General features: G+C 44.6%; 1 protein-coding gene across 4 annotated transcripts in view; it reads right to left on the bottom strand.

Annotated features, from left to right (window-relative positions):
• PEBP4 (phosphatidylethanolamine binding protein 4) overlaps positions 1-19,999 on the bottom strand; it is a 440,324-nt gene that overhangs the window by 35,439 nt on the left and 384,886 nt on the right. For all 4 annotated transcript variants that reach the window (XM_061593054.1, XM_061593056.1, XM_061593052.1 and 1 more), the window contains exon 6: positions 8,269-8,385. In XM_061593054.1, coding sequence (XP_061449038.1) covers positions 8,269-8,385 — 117 coding nt within the window. The remainder of the gene's footprint in view (positions 1-8,268; positions 8,386-19,999) is intronic.

Here is a 19,999-nt window from a genome sequence, read left to right on the forward strand (position 1 = left end):
ATATCCATGATTGTGACCACTGTTGAATGGAATGTGTTTGTCCTGTTGCATATTTCCTGTGATGCATCTGATACAAACTGACACCTCCTGCCTCTCTGCACACACCGTTTTGTAAACTTCCTGTTTATAGTTTTATATATTTCTTTTTTTTAAAAAAATAACATAACCAAGGTTCTCTGGACTGCTTGCACCAAAAATGTTAAAATACAATCTCAAACCATTAAAAACATGAGACAGCAAAGAAGAAAAATCAATTAATCTCACAAGCAGCACAAACAGATTTTTAAACTTCCCAAGTTCCAAAACCTTCAGAGCCTTTAAAAGCCTTTAAAAGTAATAAGAACATCTAAACACCTGGGAGAATAAAGAATAAGTCCACCTGGTGTTCAAAAGAGTACAAAGTTTTTTGGCATTCCTTCTTTGCATAGCCTCAGTACAACTGCAGCTTGAGCACCAATCTAGTAACACTAACAAACACACACAGAAATGCTCACACAACAGCACACACTCAAGCTATTACACCCACACCCTACCTATTCATTTTCCTTATCTACAATATATGGATGAGTTATTGCACAGTTGCCACTGGGAAAAGAATCACACGAAGAATAAAATGCAGTTGGGACACCTCCTTAGGGGTGTGTGCCAAGAGGCCCAGGAATGAGGTCCTAGCGGTCAGCAAGGTTGGCCACTTATTGAGAGGCCCAAACCATTTAATGTGCATAAAAGGAAAAATGGAAATGGACTGCCTTCAAGTAGATCCCGACTTATGGAGACCCTATGAATAGGGTTTTCATGGTAAGTGGTATTCAGAGGTGGTTTACCATTGCCTTACTCTGAGGCTGAGAGGCTGTGACTGGCCCAAGGTCACCCAGTGAGCTTCATGGCTGTGTGGGGATTCGAACCCTGGTCTCCCAGATTATAGTCCAGCACCTTAACCACTACACCACACATATAAGGAAAGAAGAGTAAAAATAAGAAGAGCACACCTTAGATTTCTTTTCCACTATTGTAAGGTCAGAAGCAGAAGTGCCCTGATGGTATTCCACCTGAGGTCCAGAAAACCTTGGCCCTAGCCAGGAAGGTGATCTCACAATAATCTTATTCAAAACTTGAAGGATTCTTCAGTTTATCTAAAGCAAACAACAGGCTGTAACCTATAGCATCTGGTTTACAGGTGGACAGAGAAAAACTGGATTGTTTGTTCTTCTCACTGCTTGCAAACAGCTGGCTTCTCTTACATGTGACTAATGCCTCTTACAGTTTGCACCTGTTGTTTCTCTGGCTCCACAAACTGATTTCATGTACTGCTGGTGGTTCTCGTGTGCTGCAGTGTCGCCATGGGTGAGGCATCCACATTCCTTTCACCTACATCCTGAAATTCTGCTTGTGCAAAAATTCTCAATAAAGTGTTTTGCTTTGGGAACCTAGCTGTCCGTCTGTGATGAAGACATGCCTGGCTCAGCAGAGCTGTTATTTTATAAGCATTGTTTCAAGACGGTTTGTGCAACCCCAATTGCAAAATCTCATTATTCATGATATTATCTCATTGCTTGATATACATAATAGCTCTGAGGTGTCACTGATGAAACTCCTGGAGCTCTTGGATGTACCAGCAAGGACTTGTTCTCAGTTTCACAGGCTCCAAGACCTTCACATTTGTATTGCTTGGGTACACTATTTGTATAAATACATGGCAAACCCATGCATATGAACTCATGATGTGCTAATTCAAGCTCAGTTGCCAAAAAGAATGTCAATTTTGTTTTAAATACCCCAGCCCTGTTGCATTATGTGAATTAGTGCTGATCACAGGCCAGTAGCTGGCCAAGAATTCCATGAAAGCACAAGGAATGGAGCATAAGGAGAGATTGCATCAGAGCCTGAGTGAAAGCGAGCATTTTTATACCTGCCCCTACTGCCTCAGAAAGCCAGTGTGGTGTAGGTGTTGGACTACGACCTGGAAGACCAGGGTTCAAATCCCCACATAGCCATTGGGCCAGTCACTGCCTCTCACCCTCAGAGGAACGCAATCATAAACCCCCTCTGAATACTGCTTACCATGAAAACCCTATTCATAGGGGTCACCATAAGTTGGGATTGACTTGAAGGCAGTCCATTTCCATTTCCTACTGCCTCATACCTTCCTGGAGTATGTATTTGTGATCAGTATTTGTTCTCTCCTGCCATATAGGACTGGGAGATAAGAGGCTTTGTGCCACCAGGCATGTGTTGTGCATTCTGCTATGGATGCTGAGATCATTACTATCTTGTTTGAAAATTAAGAACATTGTTTAGTCCTATTTTCCAGCTGAAGTATTTACTAACAACAGTGGAGTTTGAGAATAAATCAGCTCACCTTTCCCTCAGACATACTAGTTAGTCAAATAACTCACAGACAGAGCCTTCTTAGATAAAAAGAGATAAAGAATGTTTACTCACAAACTTTCATATGTTCAGGAAACATAGGCTCTAGCTTAGATGAAAAGAATAGGAGTCTATTAGTCTTTGGTGATGATGCTCTCAGGAAGAGCATCTGTCATGCTGCCTCTGCTAGAGGTTAAAACTCAATAATGGAGAATATGCAGGAATCTTAATTTCTTCAGAAAGGACAGAGGAAGAGAAAGCCAGGTAACCCCACCCTTTAGGAAGTTACATCATTGTAAACAGATACATAGAGATATTCCCCAAATACTAGTCAGAAGGAACATCTCCCTTTTTACAAGGGGAACATGCAAGTTTGCTTATTCCAACATGTCTTTGCTTCTGAGGTTATGGGAGTGAGTGGTCTGGAGCTGGGATTTGTTCATGGGGGGGCACTGGACTTCTAGATTCACCAGCCTCCCTGGCCAGGGTATCTTCCACTGTGGCAGCCTTGGGGAGTTCCTCAGGGAGAGCTTACTCCCCATGGTCTAAATGGTAGATCCTCCAAGAAGATCTCATTTTTTCTGGTTCTGTAGGTATCTAGGTGCCCATTGTAAGAAGCAGGATGGAGGACTAGATTGATCTTTGGTTTGATCCCATAGAACTATTTTTATTTTCTTATCTTCCTGGGATTACTTAAAATGCATCTGAGCAGGACAAAACTAAGCAGATTTTACACTGGCACTCAATTCCACAGTGTTGCCATCACTTTACTACATATTTAACCTCAAATATGTACCTTATTAACACAAATAAAGAGAACTTGGGATAGGTACAAAGTCTACACAGTCGCTTTCATAATGAACTTATTTGCACACACACTTCTATCTGGGTTGCCCTTGGTTGCCCTGATGGATAACCTGCATCAGGAGAGAGACAGAAGAGTGCAACCCTGTTACTATTACTTAATTTCTCAGTGGCTTTTGATACTGTTGATCATGGTGTCCTCCTGGGCAGACTGTGTGGAATGGGCACTGAAGGCATTGTACTACAGTGGTTCCATTCCTATTTGCATAGTTGAGTTCAGACAGCAGTACTGAAGGAAGTGCTCTTTGAGTTCCTGGCACCTTGTGCTATGGGGTTCTGCAGGGCACTATTTTGTCTCCAATGCTATTTAATATCTCTATGAAGCCAATGGGCGTAGTCACTAGGAGTTTTGGAACACAGTGCCATCAGTATGTTGATCGTGCAGCTCTACTTCTCTACGATCTGAATCAGGTGAGGCTGTGCAAGCTGTGCACCAGTGTCTTAATGCAAAGGTGGACTTGATAAGGACCAATAAACTGAGTTTGAAACCTGGGAAGATGGAGGCTCTGTGAGTAGGTGGCTTGTGTGTCCAGAAGATAGGCCAGCTGCCTGTTCTGGATGGGGTTGCACTCTTCCTAAAGGAGCAGGTACGTAGCTTGGGGGTACTCCTGGATACATGTTTGTCATTAGAGGCTCAAGTGACCTTTTACCAGCTTTGTCTGATATGTGAGCTGCAGCAGTATCTGGATTGAGATAACTTCGCCACAATAGTCCAAGCATTGATAATTTTTGGCTGCCCTAGGACCTGGTCCAAAAGCTGCCGCTGGTGCAGAATGCAGCTGCTAGACTACTGATGGGGCTAGATGGCCAACAACATGCAAAATTTCTGTTAAAACATCTTCACTGGTTGCCCATATCCTACCAGGCTAGGCTCTTGTGTAGATATACAAAGCCCTGAACAACTTGGGTCCAGGATACCTTAAGGACTGCCTGAGGCCATATATCCAGCCCAATCACTGAGATCATCCGGAGGAGCACTGTTAGTTATCTTTTATGTTACAGAGGCCTGACTGGCTTCAGTCAGAAGTCAGGCAGTGTTTCTGGTCCCATGTTATGGAACACTTCCAGCAGAGATTTGGCAGGCATCCTCACTTTTGACTTTCAGGTGTTTCTTGAAGAGTTTTTTATGCCTATACAGCTGTTTAAAATGTTTAATGATTGCTTTGCATTGCTTTTAAATGTTTTTATGTCGCTGTACACCGCTCTGATGTTTGGAGAGGGAGGTATATAAATACTGTGATAAATGAACAAACTTTCCAACTTCACAATTCACTCCTAATTAAGACACATAGGTCCAATCAGTGTGGGTTTATTTATTTATTTTATTTATCTATGTTTATGTTTATGTCAGTTTCTTAAATTACCCAACAAAAACATTAAGTTTTCTTTAAAAAGAATTAAAAGGGCTTGTTCAGGAAAAAACAGGCAACTCCCATAAAAGTAGATATAAAACAAAATGGCATGCTAGCTTAATGAGTCATCGCCTTCAATTTTCTTGTTACTGGTTAAAGCAGCTTTCAACAAACTGGTACCCTTCAGATGTTTGGGACTACAACCCCCATCATGCCTGACAAATAGTCATGCATGCTGGGGCTGATGGGAGTGAAGTCTGACAACATCTAGAGGACACCAGGTTAGGGACAGCTGGGCTAAATAACAATGACAACAAACGGTTATTTTCATAAAAAATAAAACAATGAAAAGAAAAACCCTCAGTTTAGGAGTCTCAAGTGTCTTCACTGACAGGCGGGTCTTTTTTTTTTTTTTTAAAGCAATCATGTAGTTCATTTCAAACAGAGCAGAGACTCAGATGTGATTCAAGTAAGCAAAGTTGAATAAGAAAACTGGATTGGAATTTGTGAAGGCCAATCTGTAGGATGGTTGTCTCAGACTTTAGTGGTATAGGCTGTGTGACTGAGGCAAGTACATGTACAGTAATACTTCAGTTAACAAAGTACATGTTTTCCTGGACATTACTTTATTAACAGAAACTTTGGTACTGGAGGTAGGAATAACATGGAAAGAATAGGAATACACCACAAAAAAGAAGAGCAGTTCAACATATTTCAGCATTTTTTAAATTCAAAACTAACAATACAGATGTCTGAAATGAAACAACCAGGTCAGGTAAGCCTTGCATACAGACCGCTTTGTACACTCAAGCAGGCAGGCAAGGGGCAGCCACCACGACCACTCTGTGCCATCCTCCCCTACGCTTGAGCAGACTGGTCTGCAGTAAACAGTATTTCTAGAGCACCAAAAGAACTGTTTACTGTGGAAGCACCTGCACCACCTCGCAAAGAGTGCCATTCCAGCCATGTGTGAGAGACCTACCTGCAGCAGCCACAATCCAGTAGACAAAGAGCCACATTCTGACTATGTCAGAGTATGTGCCCCCCATGCCCCATGCACCCAAAAAAGACTGTTAAAAGAAGCTTCTTTCTTGGAGGGTTTGTTATCTGAGGTATTACTGTAAAAATAAATAGAGACTGGATAGTTTATTTTCTTATCTTCTCTGAGCCCAAATAAGTCTCTTGGACCATAACAGAATTTTCATACTCGGAATCCAGACACTTTAGGTAAGGCAAAACATATCAAATGTAATACTATGTAACAGTTTCTATTGCTAAACTATTTTTAATTGAATAATCCTATAAATCAAAGGAATTTTCATGTAGCCAAGTCTTTGTGAGGATATTGCATACAGTTTAAGATAACTTATAATAAACAGAAACTATTACACAATATTATAAATAGCTCATATTTAATATAAATAGTTTCTATTCCCTAGTAGACAAGCACATGAAAGCAGATTTAAAAGTATATTTTTCTCTCTTAGCCCCTCAAATTAATTTTTTCCTTAAGTAACCTTTAATTCTTATATCCCTTAACTCAGCATATATCTTCAATACACTTCTTCACTGAAGCATTTGAAAGAAAGGCATTTGCTGGAACCATTATTCTATTTTGGTTATGGCTTGCACTCGCTCATGAGCAGCATTGCTGTAACTACTTATCCTGGCTTTTGGTTGATTGTTACTACCCTTTATCCAAAAAGCTTACGGTCCCATTCCCCATCTACAGCAGGAAAAGGTGCTCTACCAGCTTGATGGGAGTGCTGGCTCCCACCACTTTCCCCCTAAGGTAAGGTTGTTGGCATTGGGAAAAGAGAAAAGAGGAGATGGCAGACATTACAGTGGCTTTTAGAATGCTCTCTGTGTCGCAGAGTGGTAAGCGGCGGTAACGCAGCCGAAGCTCTGCTCATGGCCGGAGTTCGATTCCAACAGAAGGAAGAAGTCGAAACTCGGGTAAAAGGGGTCGAGGTCCACTCAGCTTTCCATCCATCCGTGGTCGGTAAAATGAGTACCCGGCATACGCTGGGGGGTAAAGAAAGGCCAGGGACGGAACTGGCAATCCCACCCCATATATACGGTCTGCCTAGTAAATGTCGCAAGACGTCACCCTAAGAGTCGGAAACGACTCGCACTACAAGGGCGGGGACACCTTTACTTTTTAATGAAACACTAAAAAAGCCAGGAGAACCTTCAGAACAAACAGAAGTGCAATTTTCATAACCCGCACTGACTCATGAACAGCATTGCTATTTATTTATACAACAATGTGTACACCACTAAACTGTAAATAAAAGTGACTTACCAAGAATATAAAATATACATTAAAATTGCCACTAAAAATCAGAAAGTTTATAAAAAAGCAAAAAAAACCCAACGAACATACATTATAAGAAAAAATTGTAGATTAAAATACACGTAGACTTGCCTAAACAGAAATTTTTTTGCAGGTTGTCGAAAAGAATACAGTGAAATGGCCTGCCTAATGTCAAAGAGCAGGGAGTTCCAGAGTGTAGAAGTTACCACACTTAAACACTGGTTGCACAGTAGTGCATTATGTGGCACTTGTGAAAGCGCCAGCTCCACGGATTGAAGTGACTGAGTGGGCATATATGGGTGATCAAGTAAGCTGGTTGCAAGCTGTTAAGGGCTTTATATACCAATAGTAACACCTTGAATTCAGCTTCTATAACTTCTTATCCTGACTTTGGCAGGATTTTACTATTATGGCTATTCAGTGCAAACAACAATGACAGTTACAATAGCCAGCAAATATTCTGTGCCACTGAGATAAAGTGTTTCACGCTGGATGCTGCTGTTTCTGCTCCCATTACAGAAGGATTGGGGAACTGGTGACCTGCCAGCTGGAAATGACCCACTAGGCCATATGCATTTGTCCACCAGCCTTCTTGACAGCAAATAAAATAGGACCGCAAAAACACTGTTTTTAGCTAGCATAATTTCAAGCACTCCCTGAAAGAAGACTAGGCAGAGCATTGCAAGCATCAGAGGAAAGACATGAGTACAATAGTTGTCTCCCACTCATGATCCCCAGCAACTAGTATTCAGAGGCATTTGTCTTATTGAAGACCTTTCTTTTTCAACAAGTTGGAAACTAAAGATGTTTTTATCATTTTATCACTTGCTGTTTGCTGCCCTAGTATCCTTTGGGAGGAAGGGCAGGATATAAATTCAATTAATAAAATAAACAAATAAGCCTTTTAAGTAGAGATTCTTATCCTGGTCTGTATCTGTATTGGATCTGAAAAGTTTTTTATATGTTTTTATCAATGTTTTTTACTGTTAATCACTTTGGAATGTTTTGTGGGAAATTATTCATAAATAAAATGAAATAAATAGATTATATCTTCATTTCTGTTTGAATTCACTTCACCTGAGAACTGACTTCACATGTGTTTTGAGCTAACGCATCGAGTAATTTCTTCTTCTCAGCATTGGTGATAACAGCAGGAGTAGCCGGTTTGCCATGTCATTTATCCATATTACATAGCCATGCCTCTGCTGGGGCATTTTTAATTACCTCCCCAAGCATTCCCAGTAGGAAATTCTATCATGCTGAATAAAATCAACAGCAGGAAAATAATGCACTGGTGCCTTATATCTGCAATGTATTAAGAGAACAAATGTGAACTTTTTCTGCTTGGGGAAAAAAAGATGCAATTACCTAAAGATGTACTTTCCTCTGGGCTCAGTGATATGGTTTTGTAATCTGGCTGTTCAAAGAGGAGGAACTGGTAGCGGTGATAACCACGGTGAGATGGTGGTTTGGGTCGATGGTAGTCTGTAGGAAATACAGTAATAATGTTCAAAGCATGTATTATATTTATTCTCTTTATAAAAGACAAACCCTTTTGACAATCGAAGACATGGTCTCTTTGTAATAGGAATTAGCCAAAGCTATTCTCTTTCTGATCCTTTGTACTGCCTTCAAGTTGAGGCTGAGAGGCAGTGACTGGCCCAAGGTTACCCAGTGAGCTTCATGGCTATGTGGGGATTCGAACCCTGATCTCCCAGGTTGTAGTCCAACACCTTAACCACTACACCACACTTATTTCCTGAATTTACCTATGCCAGGAACTATACACCTTGCCCCCTCCCATCGGCAATTTTACTGGATTTTCTTGGTCAATTTCACTTGTTACCCAGCCAGGGATGTTGGAGAATTCCAACAAAAATGGGAAAAGGAAGTGAAAATTGCTGTAGTTTGTGTGTTCATCTGTGGTCAGGAACAGAAATCAGTCAAGCAAATATGACCGGTATTCATTCACACAGTGTTTTTTTAAAGTCCACAAAGAACGTGTAATTAATTACCTTTAATTAAATAATAATTTAATTAATTAATATTGACCTTTTTACATTGCTTTGACATTTTCTTTACATTCAAATGAATGTAAGTTATATGTTAATAGTCATGTTCCTTCCGCAACTTATATTAAATAGTGGACAAGATAGTATTTGGCAGAAACCAAACTGCAGTGGAATGAAAACAGTGCTGACTGTGACAAATACAGGTTGGAACAGAAACCGTTGCCTCCCTCCATCCCTATGCTCAGCATGATGTGTCACTGTATCCTTTCTTCTTTCCTGTCACTCCCTGGAATGTGTCTGTATTTTTAACTCTGTATTGGTCCATAGCAATTTGTTTGCACTAGTGTTGCATCAGACTTCAGGACTTACTTTATTTTATCCAGGTTAGCGGTAAACAAAGCTTGAATTGTGATTCAAGAGAACTCCTATTAAACCATCATTATAGCCCTGTCATGTTTTTTTAATTGGTAGTTATGATTAAGGGAGTCGATGGGGATTGGTAATGTAAGTCTCACATCTCTTTATAGAACACCGAGTGTGTATATTTGAGCTCTGAACACCTTCTCCACCCTTCCCTACTTTCCTCTTGTCTCCTCTGGTGCCTGGCTCCTTGCCATCTGCTCACAAGCATGCTCTTGCCTTTTCTGCCTTGGATAAACCTCTGTTTAACCTCACCTACTTTTCCCAGCGACTCAAGCTCAAATCAGCTACTCTCTCCAAACCACACCTCTCTTTAACTCTCTTAACCTGTCTCCCAATGGATGACATCCAAGCCTCAAAGCATTCCCTAAAGGGAATCATTCTAACTTATTCCAGTCACTCTCTGCTTCTCAGTACTACATGCACACAATCTGACATGTTCATCATTCTGCAGCCCCTCCTCCAAACAACCTATTTCTCCCTCAGGTTTTTCTTTATGGTTTTTGACAACATGTGCCACATTATTCTTTCATCATAGGTCCAGGTTGGACTACTGTAAATGGAAATGGATTGTCTTCAAGTTGATCCCGACTTATGGCAACCCTATGAATATGGTTTTCATGGTAGTGGTATTCAGAGGGGGTCTACCATTGCCTTTCTCTGAGGCTGAGAGGCGCTTCATGGCTGTGTGGAGATTCGAACCCTGGTCTCCCAGGTCGAAGCCCCTTTACAGATAATTTAGAAACTGTGCTGCAGAAGCCATCTGATCAGTGGTTGGTGCCAGGTGGTCAGAAGTTATTACATTTATTTTGTACCAGTTACACTGGTTGCTAGTGCATTTGCAGACCCAGTTTAAAGTCTTGGTGATGATATTTAAAGCCCTAAATGGGTTGGGACTAAGTTATTTAAAGGATCACCTTCACTCATACCAAGCTGCTAACATCTTACAATCTGCTTTAGAAGCCCTGCTCAACTTCACACCTGCAAGAACAATCAGATAGGTGAGCACACAGAAGAGGGTCTCAGGAAGGCAGGGATGTATCTACCACTGGAAGACATTGCACAAGGGCAGCATCTTTGGGTATGGCAACAAACTCCTTTAATTGAAAAAAGGAAAAGGCAGCTCTTGATCTCTAGCCTGAATGTGTGTAAGAAGAGAATATGTGAATTATGGAGCAGGAGGTAGAAAAAATGTTTTCTGGCATTTATTTCTACATTTAATTTTTTTTAATCCCATCTTTTCCCCAGGTCAAGCAGATTGGAGCCTGGAAGAGAGCTGTTGCTTCATCAATGTAGCAGCTCAAATTGGGAGGTTATATAAAAGTTAGAGGCTTCAACCCTTCCTGGTTCTCACCTAGCTCTGATCTGGGCAGGTGCTTCCATGTGCCCTTTCCATGTTCCTTTCTAGTAGACTCCCATGCTAGATAGGTACTTCAGGGTCTCCCCTGAAGTTCTTGCCTGATTTGTGTCTCTTCAGCTCCTGTGGCTATGGGAAAGATGAGGGAGGGACTGGGAGCTGGTTAGAAACCCAGGCAGCTGGTATGGGCAAGCACTTCTGAATCCAACGGCTTTTCAGTGTCACTAACAATGTTGATATCTGCTAGATATCCTGCTTCTTCTCTGAAGAGACCTCAGGTTTGACGTTTGGGCAAGGCTAAACTCCTACTTCCTTTCTTCAAAGAGTGCATTGTACATAGCTCTTTCCACACAACAACCTATAAGGCTGGTCAAGCTGAGAAAGAATAATTGACCCAAGGTCACCCAATAGCTTCATGGTTCAGTGGGGATTTCCCACAGTCCTAGGGCCCTTCCAGATGTCCTTTTTTATTGTGCATGCATGATTATTTGTGCTCATGATGGAATCAGGGCAGTAACACATGATCACGCTTTCAATACTGTTTCTGCCTGCAAAAGTTTCAGCACAGACATACTGCTTTGTTTACAAAGTGCATGTCCTCTAATTTCCCATTGAAATTCCTTTACTTTTTATACCACAAATGCTCTGGGTTATTTTTTGTCCTGTTTTTGTTGCACTATGGTGCAAGCGTACCCTCCAGGTTTCAATAAAGCAGTGACATTGGAGAAACACTGCAGAACAACTGATAAAGTGGAATGATGTATGTATGGTCCAATATAAATCCACCACCTAACATTATTGCATCAGTGACACATTGCAGAACACAAAACAACAACACACCAGTCTGGAGGGGGCCCTACTTTGAAACTCTCTAATCAGCAGAAGCTGAAGTCACATACTCCCATCATGTTTGAGTTTAGGACAGTAACTCATTGTGAATGGAGTGAAGAAGGAATGATTTTCTATTTCTGTAGGGCTGGCAAGCTGTGTAACAGCTTCTCTCAAGTATCATGCATTTGACAGTGACAGGGATTTAAAATCTGCATTCTTCTGTAAAAGGATCCAAAGTCAGGATCCAGACCTCTCCCACATTTTTCAGTCTCAACCATCACTAAAGTTCCAGCCAGTTTGGCTTCTTGTATTCTTGAGTCTTAGTGCATGGCTTGTAGTAAATCAGCAGGTGGAAACTATGCTCAATTCCTGGAGAGCTCAGATTTAAATGAAGCCAGGATATTACTTGCTTGTCAACCTTTAGTGCATTGCTAGTGACCTGATGGCTCCTCCCACCCACAGTTTTAAACCCCAATCTTAGCTCGAAGGGCATTTCAGATCATATTCAAGAAAGGAAGATGGGATGTGAAGGAACTGGAGAGGCTAAAATTCCTCCAGAATCTAATCAGACCGGGGGGGGGGGGAATCCCTCTCCCTTGAACAACACCTCAGATGGCTAAACTCATTTAATCGAAACATCTTTAATTCACAGCTGATGCACTTTCTCCATTTGTCTCTTTTGGGCAATAAGCTTAGCCTTCTTCTTGCTTGGGTCCAATCCCAGTTGGTGGATTGGGACATAGGATCAGCAAGGTCAAGCTATTTGTACCACATGCTAATATTGGTGGTACAGGGTAGTCTATGAGACAGAAATTTAGGCAATCTACACTCTAGTAGTCAATTTAAACTTTGCATTTGCAGTCTATACCAAATTAAGTGCAAACCAATTTTAGCCTTGCATATACAAGTGCCTAAATAAATAGTAGTTCTGTTCTGAGCAATTAGCTGCTGCTATTAACAGTGATTAGAGCTGAGAGCGTGCAGGCCTGTCTCTGGTGGCATAGAGTAAATAATATCATAAATGCTGCCTGTTTTTCACCATGGAATGTTTGAATTTGCAAAACACCATCCCCAAGATATTGAATTTGGTGGATAGGACTATGATGGGGAATAAATGGAAATTCTTACAGTGAATTTCTCTTCCCGGGGATTCCTGGAGGGCATTCAGATTCTCGGGATGGTGCCTCCCCCAGGTGCAACAGGCAGGGTCCTATCTTCTAATTACCTCACCCAGGGGTAGGAGCCAAGGCAGTGGTGAATGCTTCCTTGGAAGAGGGTGCAATGCCATTAGCCCTCAAGGAGGCAATAATAAAGCCCATTCTGAAAAAGTCCTCCTTGGATCCCCAAGAGTTGAACAACATTCGCCCAATTTCCAATTTACCATTCTTGGGCAAGGTGATCGAGCGAGTGGTGGCTACTCAGTTACAGACACACTTGGATGAAGCGGATTATTTGGATCCATTCCAGTCGGGCTTCAGGACTGGACATGGAACTGAAACAGCCTTGGTCGCTCTGGTGGATGATTTGAGGAGGGCGTTGGACAGAGGTGAACATACATTCCTCGTCCTCCTGGACCTCTCAGCGGCTTTTGATACCGTTGACCACGGTATCCTCCTGGATCGCCTAAGGGGAATGGGAAGAGGAGGCACTGTTTTACAGTGGTTCCATTCCTATCTCTCTGATAGGCACCAGCGGGTGGCATTGGGAGATGAGGCTTCAGACCCTTGGCCTCTCAATTGTGGTGTGCCACAGGGTTCTATCCTCTCTCCCATACTATTCAACATCTATATAAAGCCGCTGGGGGGCATCATCAGGAGATTTGGGCTGCAGTGCCACCAATATGCAGATGACACTCAGCTCTATCTCTCATTTAAGTCCTCACCAGAGATGGCTGTGGATACCATTTCCAAGTGCCTGTCAGGCCCAGGATGAGACTCAGGAACCAGACCAGGGGTTGTAAGTAATTCAGTTTTTATTAGAGTAATGTCCAAACAAAGACTGCGTCTTCTCATGAAGCAGTACAGAAATACAGGTCCTGCGGCATTGAGAGAAAGTTGACAGAGCAAGGAGCTGCTTCCCGCTTGTTCTTTAAGAAGGGGCCAAACGGGCGCGCAACCTTTCGCTCCTCCTTAACTGCCCCTCAGGTACTACCCGCCTTCCCCCCCTTCTCTCTTGTCTTTTCAGATGTCTTCGTGTGCGCGGCGAAGGGGGAAGCATCGGCCCCTCCTCTTCTGAAGTTTCCGATTCCAGTATGGGGGATAGGGGGGGCTGATGGTAAACTGCCTCGCGGCTTTTCTGCCTTGGGCAGCCCTCCCTCTTCTCCCTCCTGTTCTGAGCCTCGGAGAAGGGGAGGCGTGGGAATGTCCAGGGACGATTCTGAAACTCCAAAGCTCTCAGGCTCTCTGTTGCTAAGCAACCCTATCTCTGGCATTTCCTCTGTTTCGTCTTCGCTCCACTCGGGCGAAGTTGCTCCCCCTCCTCCCTGCCATCCGTCTGAATCTCCTTCTTCCAACCCCCCGGGACCCCAACTCTGCCTCTCGACATCATCCCCTCTCCCAAGCTGCCTCCGCCTTTTGCTGATTTGGGGCGGTGGGGAAAACATTGATGGAAAAGTTTTACCAAGTCTGGAGCATGCACGTCAACTTCATCTTCCCATGATCTATCAGCTGGTCCATAGCCTTTCCAGTGAATCAAGTACTGCAACTTGCGGCGTCTTATTCTGGAGTCTAGTATTTCCCCAACTTCAAACTCAGTTTGCTCATTTACCAGGAGCGGAGCTCCGGGAGGCTCCTCCGGCCGTAACTCACTGGGAGGGACGGCTTTTGTTAACAGGGATCGATGAAACACAGGATGTATTTTAAACGTGTCAGGTAGCTTCAGTCGGTATGCCACGGGATTAATTTGAGTTTCTATTTCAAAAGGACCCACCCTCTTGTCTTGTAATTTTCTACATTTACCTGGCATTTGGAGGAAGCGGGTGGACAGCCAGACCCGATCTCCCGGCTGCAGGGGGGGGGCCTTTCCTTCCTGTGCAGGTCAGCAACTCGCTTGTACTCCGTTTTGGCTTCGTTTAACTGTTGTTTCAACGTCTGTTGTGCCGCCTGCAATTCCCTAAGAAAGTTCTCTGCCGCCGGTACCAGCATACCCTCTGAGCTGCTTGGAAAGATGGATGGAATCCATAATTAGCAAAAAACGGGGTTTGTTGAGTGCTGGAATGCAGGGAGTTGTTGTAGGCAAACTCTGCAAAATGCAAATATGATACCCAATCAGTCTGTTGATAGGACACATAACTACGTAAATATCTTTCCAAAACGGCGTTCACGCATTCCGTCTGGCCGTCTGTCTGGGGGTGATGGGTGGAGGAGAGTTTTAACTCCGTCTGCAGCTGTTTCCACATGGCTCTCCAAAATTTGGCTGTGAACTGAGTTCCTCGGTCCGAGACTACACTGTTTGGCAACCCATGCAGCCGGTAGACTTCTTTGATGAATAACTTGGCCGTTTCTTTAGCCTCTAAGGCCCCTGCACAAGGAAGAAAATGCGCCATTTTGGTGAGTAAATCTACCACTACTAGAATGGCTGTCATTCCTTGGGACTTGGGTAAATCAGTTATAAAATCCATGGATAGGTCCTTCCAGGGTTCGTGTGGGACAGGTAACGGTTGTAACAGTCCTGCTGGTTTTCCTGTTTGTGTTTTTGTCCGCAGACAGACAGAGCAGGACTTTACATAGTTTTCAATATCCCGACGCATTTTAGGCCACCAAAAGTCCTTGGCCACATTCTGAATGGTTTTGTAAATCCCAAAGTGTCCCGCCGTGACGGAATCATGGCACTGGCGTAGGATTCTGAGCCTTAATTCCCCTTCTGGCACATATCTGGCTGTTTTGAACCATAACAGTCCATCCCTCCAGTGGAAAGTTACTTCTGAGTCTTGATCTTGTCCCGTCTCCTGCCTATATCTTAGCATGTCTACATCTTCTTGTTGTGCCTTTTTGAGTTCCTCTTCCCATGAAGGCTGACACGATCCCAACGTTAATTTCTCTGGCGGAATCACGTACTGAGGCTGGTCATCTGATTAACTTTCTTTGAATTGTGGCTGTCTGGATAAGGCATCTGCTCTCTGGTTTTTGGCTTGGGCATGATAAATAATCTTGAAGTTGAATCTAGTGAAGAACTGGGACCATCTTATCTGTCTCTGGTTCAACTTTCTGGCTGTTTGGAGGCTTTCCAGATTCTTGTGGTCAGAGCGCACTTCAATCTGATGAGAGGCCCCCTCTAGGTATTGTCTCCAGTTCTCAAAAGAATCCTTGATGGCCAGCAGCTCCTTCTCCCATACTGTGTAATTCTTCTCTGCTGGCTTTAACTTCCTAGAGAAGTACGCACAGGGGTGCAGCTCCTTTCCCCCTTGGTCTAATTGCAGAAGGACTCCCCCGACGGCAAAATCCGAAGCATCTGCTTCCACGACAAAAGGGCGGGTCGGGTCAGCAAAGCGCAGAATGGGCTTGGAAGCGAACCTTCTCTTCAGCTCATCAAAGGCCTTGGTGGCATTCTCTGTCCATTGAAACTTCTTCTTTCCCCTTAAGCAGTCAGTCAGAGGAGCTGTTAATTTGAAAAACCCTGGAATGAACTTTCTGTAATAGTTGGCAAACCCTAGAAACTGCTGTACATCCTTTTTGGTAACAGGCAGGCCCCAGTCCAATATACAACTTACTTTCCCTGGGTCCATCTCCACTCCTTCCGCTGAGATTCGGTACCCAAGGAAGTCCAAAGACTTGAGGTCAAATCCATATTTCTCTAACTTGGCATACAAGTGATTATCTCTCAGTCTCTTCAGCACCGTTTTCACATGCTGATCATGGTCTTCCTGGTTCTTTGAGAACACCAGGATATCATCTAAGTAACAGATTACATACGTGTCCAACAGGTCTCTAAACACGTCGTTCATGAACTTTTGAAAAACTCCTGGACTTCCACAAAGCCCGAACGGCATGACCAGGTACTCAAACTGACCATAAGCGGTCAAGAATCCCGTTTTCCATTCATCTCCCTCCTTCATTCTGATCAGATTGTACGCTCCCCTCAAATCCAGCTTCGTGAAGACTTTTGCGGAGTGCAGTCGGTCTAGCAGCTCTGAAATCAGGGGTAGCGGGTAGCTGTTAGGGATGGTGATCTGGTTCAATGCGCGATAGTCGTTACAAGGTCTGAGTTCCCCCCTTTCTTTTTCACAAACAATAGTGGCACTCCAGCAGGGGACTGTGAGGGACGTATGAATCCTCGCCTCAGGTTTTTATCCAGAAATTCCTTCAGGGCCTCCCTCTCAGTCTCTGTGAGCGAGTAAATTTTCCCCGATGGGATGCTGGCTCCTGGCACGAGATCAATCGCACAGTCGTAAGGGCGGTGGGGGGGGTAGAGTCTCTGCCTCTTTTTCATCAAATACATCTTTGAATTCCTCATACTTCAGTGGCAGGGTCACTTGCTCGCTCTCCTGCGCTGCCGCCGCCAAGGTGTTCTTGATTCCTTCGGGTTGACAGTTCTCCTGACAATACTGTGAGGTGAACCACACCACCGCCTCCTTCCAACTTATCTTGGGTTTGTGCTTTGCTTGCCAGGGCATTCCCAGAATCACCTCAAAGTTCGAGAGATCTGACACGTATAGCGAAATGAACTCTTCATGCCCAGGGATTTGAAGTTTCACTTCCTCCGTGGCCTGTGTCACCCGTCCTGACTTCAGGGGTCTCCCATCGATGGTCTCCACAGCTAGGGGAGCGTCCAGTTTCCACCGGGAAATTCTATGACGCTTGGCTAGCTTTGCATCAATAAAATTTGTGGAGGCTCCACTGTCAATCAAGGCAGTAGAATTAAACACCACTCCTCTGGAAGTTGTAATCCGAATAGGTAAGACCAACACCCCTTTTGAGGGAGGTTGGATCGTTGGACGGCCTTTATACAACGCGGCCCCCAGTCCACCGGCCTGCACGTGGACTGGGTGTTCTAGTTTCCCGACGGCTCGGCTTTCCCCCCTTTCAGTCCACAGTCTCTGGCCACATGGCCCGGTCTTGAACAATAAAAGCATAAACGTTCTCGATGTCATCTTTCCTTTTCTTCTTCTGACAATCTTGGCCTAGCCCCTCCTTGTCCCTCAGTTGCATTACCTGCCGCCCCTGCAGTGGAAAGGGTCTTGCTGCGGGACGCCGAGGCTGAGTATCTCGGGACCTCCTGCTTCTTTTCCAGGCGTCTTCCTTCCATCCGGTGATCTATCTGTAGGCATAGCTGGATTAGCCCTGGCAGGTCGATGGGAGGGGTGGTCCTGGCCAGCTCATCCAGGATTTCAGCATTTAATCCACTCCGGTACATAAACATCAAAGCGGCATCATTATAACCCGTTTCCTGGGACAAAATTTTAAAAGCGTTAGTGTACTTGGAAAAAGTCCCTTTAGCTTGCTTCAGAGCGCCTAGCTGCCGCGCTACTGTTTCAGCTCTTTGCGGGTCTTGAAACATCTCGGTCATCTCCTGTATAAATCCTCTGTATCTTCTTAAGACAGTATCCTTTCTCACCAGATATGGAGTCACCCATTTTGCAGCTTCTCCCTCCAGAAGGCTAATCACGAAGGCGACTTTAGCCCCATCGTCTGGAAATTCTGTGTGCCTGACATCCAGATATAATTCACATTGAGCCACGAAAGTTGCCAACTGATCACTCTGTCCCGCATATTTTGGGGGCAATCCAATGGGAACCTTTACTGCGGCAACTGGAGGGGCTGTTCGCATCTGGTCTATCGTGGTCTTCAAGGCTTGATTATCCGTTTTCAACGCCTTGACAGCTGCTAGCAGGGCTTGGACATCCGTCTGCATATCAGCTACCTTAGTCCTCAAGAGTTTCACTTCTTCCATCTCGGAAGTGGGGTTCGTTCCCCCCCCTGCTCCCTTTGACATCTTGTCCCAGTCAAGTGAAGAGAGCGTTGAGGGTGATTGAGGTGGCTCTGTCAAGCTGTCAGGTCCAGGATGAGACTCAGGAACCAGACCAGGGGTTGTAAGTAATTCAGTTTTTATTAGAGTAATGTCCAAACAAAGACTGTGTCTTCTCATGAAGCAGTACAGAAATACAGGTCCTGCGGCATTGAGAGAAAGTTGACAGAGCAAGGAGCTGCTTCCCGCTTGTTCTTTAAGAAGGGGCCAAACGGGCGCGCAACCTTTCGCTCCTCCTTAACTGCCCCTCAGGTACTACCCGCCTTCCCCCCCTTCTCTCTTGTCTTTTCAGATGTCTTCGTGTGCACGGCGAAGGGGGAAGCATCGGCCCCTCCTCTTCTGAAGTTTCCGATTCCAGTATGGGGGATGGGGGGGGCTGATGGTAAACTGCCTCGCGGCTTTTCTGCCTTGGGCAGCCCTCCCTCTTCTCCCTCCTGTTCTGAGCCTCGGAGAAGGGGAGGCGTGGGAATGTCCAGGGACGATTCTGAAACTCCAAAGCTCTCAGGCTCTCCGTTGCTAAGCAGCCCTATCTCTGGCATTTCCTCTGTTTCGTCTTTGCTCCACTCGGGCTAAGTTGCTCCCCCTCCTCCCTGCCATCCGTCTGAATCCCCTTCTTCCAACCCCCCGGGACCCCAACTCTGCCTCCCGACAGTGCCTGGAGGCCGTAAGTGAATGGATGGGAGGAAACAGGCTGAAGCTGAACCCCGACAAGACCGAGGTACTGCTTGTGGGAGATAGGAGGAAGTTGGGTGATTTTGACCTGGTGTTGAATGGGGTAAGATTGCCCCTGAAGGATCAGGTTCGCAGCCTCGGTGTTGTTCTTGATTCCCAGCTGTCCATGGAGGCTCAGGTCGTGGCGGTGAGCCAGGCAGCTTGGTATCAATTACATTTGATACAAAGGCTGCGACCCTACCTCCTTGTCCATCTGCTCCCACGGGTGGTACATGCCCTGGTCTCCTCTCGCTTAGACTATTGTAATGCACTCTACGTGGGGCTACCCTTGAAGACGGTCTGGAAATTACAGCTGGTACAGGACGCGGCGGCACGTCTGATCAAGAACAGCCGCCGCCGAGACCATATCACTCCAGTACTTAAAGATCTGCACTGGCTACCAGTTGTTTACCGGGCCCAATTCAAGGTGTTGGTTTTAACCTTTAAAGCCCTACACGGTTTTGGTCCAGTTTATCTAAAGGAACGCCTTCAGCATCACCAGATAGGCCGCCAAACGAGATCAGCCTCCCAAGACCTTCTCTCAGTCCCACCAGTCAAAACAGCTAAGCTGGTGCGGACCAGAGAGAGGGCATTTTCGATTGTGGCCCCCGCCCTCTGGAACTCTCTGCCTTATGATCTCCGCCATGCCCCCTCCCTGACAGGCTTCCGCCGAGAACTGAAAACATGGTTTTTTAGGCAGACATTCGAGATCTCTGTCTAATTTAGTTTAAATTTTTGTATGATGGGGGTAGGTTTGGATTGAGTATACTTATTGTTGTTTTGTATTATATGTTATATTTTACTC

Source organism: Rhineura floridana, chromosome 12 (assembly GCF_030035675.1).
Source record: "Rhineura floridana isolate rRhiFlo1 chromosome 12, rRhiFlo1.hap2, whole genome shotgun sequence".
In the NCBI taxonomy this organism is placed as follows: domain Eukaryota; kingdom Metazoa; phylum Chordata; class Lepidosauria; order Squamata; family Rhineuridae; genus Rhineura; species Rhineura floridana.